This window comes from Corvus kubaryi, unplaced genomic scaffold (genome assembly GCF_017639235.1).
Source record: "Corvus kubaryi isolate FWS band 111438036 unplaced genomic scaffold, C.kubaryi_AGA036_p1.0 64936, whole genome shotgun sequence".
NCBI lineage: Eukaryota > Metazoa > Chordata > Aves > Passeriformes > Corvidae > Corvus > Corvus kubaryi.
Genome location: NW_024581621.1, coordinates 80,758 through 89,302, shown reverse-complemented (window position 1 = coordinate 89,302; position 8,545 = coordinate 80,758). Strand labels below are relative to the sequence as shown.

Here is an 8,545-nt window from a genome sequence, read left to right as displayed (position 1 = left end):
TGTACTGAAAAGTAATTTATTCAGTGTAAATTCAAAGGAGATTCCACCATTCATTACAAGACCACACAGCTGGTGTTGAGACTGTACTCCAAGATATAGGCAGGGTAAATCTGTTGCTTCTCAAAGATGACAAAGATGGAAGGGTCTGTCAGGTCATCCACACAGCTGTCATAAAGTCTGTTTGAATTGCTGGCTCTGGGTGGAGGGCGACAGTACTGGGGGTTTCCCCTCACAAAGTCTCCAACAAGAACCTGAGCAACGAACATGCTGTAGCACCCTCTGTGGGAGGAGCAGTACTCATGGGAATAGCTGGCATCTCTGGCAAAGTAGCTTCCTAGGGAACAGAAAAAGCCACAGGTAAGACAATACACCAGCCAAGGGACAAACACATGCTAACAGCACTTTGGCAGGCAGCGATTCAACAACCCCAGCTGGCCCTATAGACATTCCTGCCAGGTGTTCCCACATCGGCTTATTTTAAAGCGCCGACAAACTCCAGTTCACATTTTGCCATCAACCTCCCAGACCCACCTCTCCAAGAGCACGTACCTGAGGCAAAGAGAGGTATTTCTAGCCCTTCCTGGAATGGGATTGCTGTGGGTGCTACCTGAAGCAATGCAGATGCACACAGGTGAGAGTGCCCTAATGGCAGGAGTGCATGGGTCAGGAACCATCCGTCACTTCGCACCCACATCCCCCAGCCTGGCTGGGGTTTGCAGCCCCTGCTGCTACAGTCCCTACACCCTTCTGCACTTGTACCTTTTCCATACATTGTCCCATGAGCTCCACAGAGTCTCCAGTCAAAGTTCTGCTCACAGATGGCGGACACATGGGATGGACTTGTGCCATGGAACAGGAGGCGCTCGTCCACCCCTTTCAATTTATTGAGCTTCTTCATCTTTTCTTTTTGCCTACAGGCGGGGGGGGGGAGGTGGGGGGGGGAAAGACTTGTTATCCTGGTTCAAACAAGGACAATTTCCCAACTCAGCTCCTCCTACTTCTGGGTCATGGAGGAACAGTGACACAAAATGCTCTCAGTGGGGTTACTGCCTGCTTTGCACTTCTGCTGGTACCCTGCTGCACAGTTGGCTCCTGCCAGCAAAACAAAAAGTTCTCAGCATCACTATGGACTGTGTCACCCACAACTTCACACCACATGGGAGAGTAAAGAGATGAACATCCCTTGACTGGAAATTGGTCAGTTCCCGTGTTATATAAATCCTGAATACATAAATATGATTATAAAACTGAGCTGTATGAAGCCACAGTGAAGACTGTATAATCCCTGCCCCTATCTTTATCACAAAAAAAAAGTCTCCTTTTTTTTTTAACTCTCATGTGGAAGAGGCTAAAACCAAAAGAATAAACCTGAAGCACCAAAGCTCAGTTATTATGAAGGAAAAGAATTTACTTTTTGAATAACACTAGCAGGAATCACACACACATCTTGCTAGGGATAAAAGGCTCATTTCTACACATACAAAAGAACACAGATGCAATCCCAATAACCCAGTAACAGAGAAAGGAGCCCCACTCCCCTTCCAGGACTGCCCCAGGGGAGCCTCAGCCCCAGGGATCAGAGGGACACCCAGCACCTGAGCAATGGAAAGGGTCCAGACCAGCTCAGAAACAAAAAGAGAGCACTGTCCATGAAAAAATGGATTTTCTGTTATGGGACAGAGAAGAGCATTTAGAGGTTGCACAGGACTTACAATGGAATGTTTTACAGAGGAACTGTAGGTGGGAGAATGGAGGGATCAAGGCAGTCCAAGGAGGACAAACAGGAAAACAGATGGATAAGGGGGCAAAAAGGACTGGTTGTGTAAAAACAGGCCACTGCCTGGTTAGTAGGCTTGTCTGGCCATGTCTGTCCTGTCTTCTCCTTAAACTCCCTTTCTAACTCTTACCTTGGTGATGGAGGCCCAATCTGTGTACATGCACATGTATGGGGGTCTGGATGCAGCAACTGGAGTAGGACCTTGGGTCTCATGGGTCAGATGTCCACAGCCCCAGCAACTGCAGCAAGTGAGGGCTTGTGCCAGCATGTGATCACCAGCCAGTGTAAGGCTGCACAGCCAGTGAGGAGGGTAGCTGGCCTGGGAGCCAGGTTTTGGGGCAGTCATAAGTCTGGGCCACCAGCCAGACCTGGGCAGAGAAATACATGGCAGTCTCACCTCTGCTGGGCTGCTGAATTTGGCAGCTCCAAATGTAGACTATGGGGGACAACAGATCAGGAAATACCAGTCTTCTCATACAGTAAGGATAATGAAATAAAACAGATACAAACCACTGAAAAATGTCCCAAAGAGTTGGGTTCTGGATCCTCTGCAGTTGGTTGATGCAGTAATTTTTCATTGTCTTCTCAAACAGCCTCTTGATTTTTCCATATTCTTGGGAATCGTAGCTGAGCTGTATCAACTGAAAATTTTTAAAGCACCAAAAATAAGGTATTACTGAGAGGAACAACTCCCAGTCCTTCCAAAGGAACCAGTAACCTTCTCAGATCTGCTGAAAAGCCCTACCACAAAAATCACAAGCTGCTTCTGTTCTTCCTGTTAACCCTCCTTTACCATCACTCCCCATGTGGAAGCACAGGCACTGACTGAGGAAAATCAGTGCAATCCCATGAGAGCTTCCTTTAGAGGATGCACCTCAACATCTGGACTATTTTTAGCTCAGAGTAACCTGAAGTCGAAATGCACAGTGGTATTCAGGCTGACGCAGAGCGAAAGTTTCACCTTAATGTGACATTCTAACTCCTTCCCTACAGGGCTAAAGGAAATACCCCCTTAAAATGCAATTCATCTGATTTATCAGAGGATGAAGTGCCTTGGGGAGTACAAAGGACAGGTATGAGCAGCAGTGGCCTTCCTTACCCTGTGTGGTATCATAGGGGTTCTCAGAGAGCCTCCCAGGAAATGCACGTCTGTTCTGAATATGAAACTGTCAGTCTTGTTTCACATCGTAGTTGCTTATTTTATAAGACACATTTAAAAGCTGGTAACATCTCAATTGCCTTGAATCATGCTCTTGGAAAAATCAGTACAGGACACAGCTCTCCCCACCCACTGGACTTTCCTACCTTGAACCCGATATCAGGTAGCGCAGTTTGGTCCCAGTGTGGAGGATAGACAGGATGTGATAGAGTCGTATTTTGGCTACAGAATAGAAAAACGAGCCAGTCAGCTGGTGATACTCCTCATCAAATCCTCCTTCTGGAGAATCCAACCACAGGCTCTAAAGCAGCCTTCGGACATCCATTCAGGAGCTCTAGTTTGTTTTCTTTTTGAATGAACACACCTTTGGTTCAACCAAAACTTTAATTGAACCCTCAGCTTCACATGCACTGTCTGCTGGTGACTTTCTAAAACAAAGACAGCTCTAATTCAAATAAATCAGTATGATAAATAACATTTATAGCAGATGTGTTCAAATTCTGTTAAGCTGAACTTCCTTTAGAAAAAACCATAAGATAGGGTATCTCAAGCGCCTCTAGTTCACTTCATTTCAGTGGATTTGCCTGTTCTGTGTTTTAATGTATCCTCAGCTTTCCAAGGGATGACATCCATATGCACCACAGCTCTTGGGATTGGTAGTCCCTCTCTCCTAATCACTGCACAGTTTATTTACTAGTGTTGGGGCATAAATCAAGGAATAAAAATTCCTGGCACGGTTGTGTCAGCCCTATGTGGCCTTGCCTCTCACAGAGAGAGCAAATCTTCTCTAGTGGTCTCTCACAGCTGCCAGAGACTGCCACCAAATGTCCCTCCAGAGAGCTTCACAGACGCATTGCATAATTTACAAATACTGTCACCGCAAAATGTACTGGTAAGCCAGTCAGCAAAAGGTGTCTAGAAACGAATTTAAGAAATACAAAATTGCATTCTAGGCAGGTAGGAGGAACTTCTTAGCAGAAAGGTGCTGTCCTCTAGAGACACTGTTAACCAATGAATGTGTATTACCTTCCATCTTGTCCACCTTCAGACTGTTTAGGCAGTCGAATAACTCTTCTTTGAGTTTGAAAGAGCACATTTGTTTGGACCATGTCTTGAAAGAAAAACACAGTAACTCAATAATGAAATAATTCATTGTCTAGGGACAGGCTCTTACATGTTAAGTAAAAATAAAAGAGGAGATAGCCCAGAATATTGCATTGTGGTACTCCCTCTATCTCACCCACCCAGGCCAAACTTCATAACCATTCCCACTTGCACTGCTCCTACTTGGAGATCAGCAAGCTCAACCACCTGCTAGCACAGGCTGTGAAACTTGAAGGCAACCAAGCACCAACTGCACCTGCACTTGTATTCACATCCAGGCTGCTGGCCAGAGAAAACCACATCTGATGGCAGGCCTATAGCAGGAAAGAGTTTTCAGTGCAATGGGGGCTACAAACCTGGCTTTCCAGGCAGCACAGGGCTGCACCATGGTGCTAAAAGGAAAGCCTGCTCTCCCTTCTTGGTCCTGTAACAATATCACAGAGCACATGCTGCGTGACATGGCTAATTAACCATTGTTTCCTCCTTTAAACAGCACTCTTTATTCATACCAGGAAACACTTAAAGCTTGGAAAGCTAACAGGAGTTTTAAGATGGGTAAATAAATTAGAAACAGAAAAGCATTTTTAATTTTCCTATTTCTCTCTCTGTGCAATCAGCCCTAAATTTTTGTTTGCTGCATTCTGTGCTTTCTCTCCTCCTAAGTAGCTCGCAAGATGTTCACCATGGGCTCACTTCTTCACCTTTTGACTTTTCAGTGCCTTTCTTTCTTTTCTCTCATTTCTCCTTTTTAGTTGTATAAACGCAAATGCGTAAGGTGCCATGAAGCATGTACTCTCAACTCTTCTTCTGAATGTACAATATTGTCAGGGATGGTTTTTTGACTACAGATGCCCACGTGTAGAAGCTCAAGCGGGGCATCTCAAAACTGCAGAGAAATTTACCTGCTGCTCAAGTTCTACTTGGAGAAAATTTGCAGGAGGAAAAAGAGCTGTTCAAAGAGGTGCAAACATAGTGTGAAAACCTTCAAGCCAGCTGCACTGTGTAATGAACTTAAAACAAGGAGATACTTCACCTGCAAAGTCTAACTTATACTGCTGAGAACCAGCCCTGAAAAAAATAACACCATTCTTGTCAGCTAGATATTCATTCTCCAGAAATGCAGATGTTACAGTGGCAGAGACATGATCTGGGTGCTGCAGAAAGAACAAGGAAATGACACCTGTTAGAAACCACCCTTTGTTTAGGTGTTACTGTGGGGAAACACCAATGTTCTCCCAGGTCCCTATCACGGGAGGATGTTCTGAAGTACGTCTCTAAGGCTTCAAGCATTTTGTTCTGCAGCGACGGAGGGGTACCCCACAGAGCACAGCTGCTTCTAACAACAGCAACAAAGCAGCCTTCAGCCTGTGTGGTCAGCTCCAGCCAAAAGATGTCTGTCAGCTCTGAAAAATGCACCTGCTTTCAAAGCCAGTCCCTTGGAAGCTTTCACAGAGCTCCAGTCCTGCTTTGGGGGGTAATTAATAAGACAATTCCACCCAGGCACTGGAGCAGCACTGCAAGGGCACCCAGCAGTGCGTGCAGAACACACCAGCTGCAGAACAACATGCGCTAAGTAACTCTCCAAAGATGGTTTAACAAAAGCTTTTGGCATGAACAGCAGATGAATCTCACCTCTTTCCCATACTCAATCCACTGATTGGAATCATCGAGCCAATACCAGACATACTCCATTTCAGGAGCACACGGATTAGTCAGGAGACAACACAAGTGCAGAAGAGCTGATGGGCACCTGGCTGCTTGCTCTGCCCTATATCAGAAAAGAAATCCAGATCAAAGTAGGGGTCTTTTCCAAAGCTGTCAAACTATGCAATATCCCTGGTCTATTCAGAAATCTATTAACTTCTCAAAAAAGGAGACCACCTCCAGCTGGGAAGTGGAGGTTTGCCCCAGAACTGGGGACCTGGTGTTTGGACATTTATGGGTCACGGTAAGCACCACAGAAACGACCCTGACCTCTCTGGCTTGGACCTGTGCCACTGATTTTCCCTAAAACGTATCTTCCTAAAAATCACATTGTAAGAAAATACATTTGACATAGAGATTTCCCTGCAGCCCATAGAGAAGGCCATGGTGAGACAGCTGTTCCCCTGCAGCCTGTGGAGGACCATGGAGCAGAGATCCACACTGCAGCCCATGGAGAACACCATGCTGCAGCACGTGGACAGGCCCTGAGGGAAGCTGCAGCCCATGGAGAGGAACCCATGCTAGAGCATGTTTATCCTGAAGGACTGCCGCCCATGGGAAATGAACCATGCTGGAGCATGAGAAGTTTCTGAGAATGATGGAAGAGTAGATGGCAAATCTTACAGACTGAGGACAACATCTATTTCCCTTCCCCTCTGCGTTGCTTTGGTAGGGGGAGATAGAAAAGTCAGGAATGAAGGAGTGAAGTTGAACCTGGGAATATGTGGAGGGGGCAATAGGTGATCTAATTTTTTTTCCTCATCATTTAAATCTATTTTAACTGGCAATAAATTAACTTCCCCTAAATCAAGTCTGTCTTGTCCAGTGATCACCTTGTCTTTACCTCAGCTCATGAACTTTCCCATCTTATTTTTCTCCTTGCTGTCCTGTTGAGAATGGGGAGTGAGAGAGCAGCTGTCACTTGGAGGAGGGGATATCATTACTTACCAGCAAAGTCTCTGCTTTGCACTCTATCCTAGACACAGCACCTATAAAGAGAAGATGGAACAGCTAGCCACCAATAATTCCAATTCATGGGATTTTACTTTGCTTCCTGCTGTGCTTCACCCTCCATTTATTCTCCCAGTTTTGGACCCAGACAACACTTTTTTATGTATCTCATCACTTTACTGCCCCTACAACGTTGCCTATCATGGATCACACATCCATAGCCAAAAGCTGCCCACCTGCCAGCCATCAAGATTGCAAGGGTCTGTGACAGAGTTACTCTGAGCTGCCTGAAGAATCTGAGCACAATATTGAAACAGAAACTGGAAATGATCATGTATCCAGCTCTGACGCCCTTTGTTCTTTGGCAGGGATCAGGAGTATTCAGAGCAGGCCAATGGGAGGAAATCGTTACAGGAGCAGCTCTCTCATAGAGCTGTTTACAGTGCAAAGGTCCATGAAACAAAGGCTTGGCAGCCCTGGACTGCCAGAACAAAGAGCAAGGAAGAACCCGGATCTCCTTCGCAGACAGAGCTTGTTCCAGTGCTGCCTTCAGACCACAGTGGCACTGTGTACACAGTAACACTGGCCAGGCCTGTTCCTAGAAAAATGTTCCAAATTCTCCTTCTCCCCCATTGCAGGACATTCAAGAGATCCAGTACTACCAGGAGATTTTTTTTTTTTTGACATGGCTGTCCCTTTTTTCCCCTCTGCACAGCACCATGCTGCTGCTGCTGGCATGGCTGAAGAATTCGAAATTTGTGGATTTGAAGGATGGGATTTGAGGGGGGAGGTGGGGAGAGGAAAAATGGAAAGAAAAGCAGGGAAGTGGGGTGGGATGGTGGTTTCCAGGCAGCTTTTCTCCACTGCTGTCCCCTTCTCTCTTCCCTCTATCCCCACTCCAGAGATGGATGCCAACCCCTGCCAGCTCCCCTGCCAAGATGGGGCTCCCAGTCTGCCCTAATCACATGAGCTTTCAAAAATGTCCGCTTGTGTCTCACTTTCTTTTTCACTTTCCAGCATTTCTGCTCCGTGCTGGCATTTTCCACTCACCAACTAACCCCCAACTAGAAATAAACAGAGGTGAAACACTTAAAAAGCAGACAGAAATATTTCACTGGCAAGAGAGCTAGTGCCCTTCACGTTTAGCTGAAGATTTCGCTACGTGGTCTTGTGCAATCGTAAAGTTGCTTTTTATATCTTAACGGGAGTAACTTTATACAGAAGAAATTTTATACTTAAAAAGCAACCTCATGCTACCTTTTCCCTTACTCAAGAAGAAAAGACGAATGAATGAAGATACAACTTACAGTATGACAAAGTGCAAGCAGGTATCCCTCCAGCAGACCTTAAAGCCAAGCCCACAAGCTATAAAATCCTGAACTTCCTGTGTGTCCGACCCTCCCCGCTCAGCTGCAGCCTGGGAAGGCTGTCAGAGCCCGGCATACGCCATTGCCCTGGCACAGCTCTGTCCTCGGGCTGCCCTGTCACCACCCTCGGGAGCTGAGGGCATCAGCCCTGCGCCGGCCAGGCTGGATGAGCCTGCGCAACCCTTGCTCCGCATGGCAAAGGTGCCCCGGGTGCAGTAACGCCTTCGAAAGCAAAACACAGCTGGCCTGTGAGAGCTCCCCGTGAACTCCCCACAGCACATGTGTACCTCACAGCGTCCCTCGCAGCCTCCTGCCGTGGGACCACGGCTGCCTCTCTCTCCCGGTAGCTTAGGAAGCGGGGCTGAGTAACATTTCCTCCCGGTTAATGCCACAGACGCATGCGCACCTGCCAAGCACGAGCAGGCCGGCCCAGGGCTTCGGCGGTGATCTGCAAAATCAACATCACTGCGAACCAGAGTTTAT

At 46.8% G+C, this 8,545-nt stretch overlaps 1 protein-coding gene across 5 annotated transcripts; it reads right to left on the bottom strand.

Annotated features, from left to right (window-relative positions):
• LOC121672755 (protein mono-ADP-ribosyltransferase PARP12-like) lies at positions 1–8,537 on the bottom strand. Of its 5 annotated transcripts, none has more exons than XM_042045553.1 (9): positions 8,350–8,537; positions 6,693–6,733; positions 5,673–5,808; positions 5,074–5,194; positions 3,963–4,047; positions 3,083–3,158; positions 2,288–2,418; positions 760–911; positions 1–334 (listed from the first exon to the last, which is right to left on the bottom strand). In XM_042045553.1, the coding sequence occupies exons 3-9, from the start codon at positions 5,730–5,732 to the stop codon at positions 54–56; spliced, it is 906 nt and encodes a 301-aa protein (XP_041901487.1). In that variant the 5' UTR covers positions 5,733–5,808; positions 6,693–6,733; positions 8,350–8,537; the 3' UTR covers positions 1–53. The 5 variants fall into 5 exon arrangements, with proteins under 5 accessions (XP_041901487.1, XP_041901490.1, XP_041901488.1 ...); XM_042045556.1 differs by lacking the exon at positions 5,074–5,194 and adding an exon at positions 2,877–2,931; XM_042045554.1 differs by lacking the exon at positions 8,350–8,537 and adding an exon at positions 8,003–8,326.
• Between the last annotated feature and the right edge of the window lie 8 nt (positions 8,538–8,545).

What these genes read in the sequence shown, in the direction of transcription:
- LOC121672755 (XM_042045553.1), bottom strand. Translation starts at nt 5,732, where the DNA reads ATGGAGTATGTCTGGTATTGGCTCGATGATTCCAATCAGTGGATTGAG. An exon ending in TACCTGATATCGGGTTCAAG is followed by an intron (nt 2,419 to 3,082) that starts GTAGGAAAGTCC and finishes AAAAATTTTCAG; the next exon opens with TTGATACAGCTCAGCTACGA. An exon ending in TGGGACAATGTATGGAAAAG is followed by an intron (nt 335 to 759) that starts GTACAAGTGCAG and finishes TCTGTTCCCTAG; the next exon opens with GAAGCTACTTTGCCAGAGAT.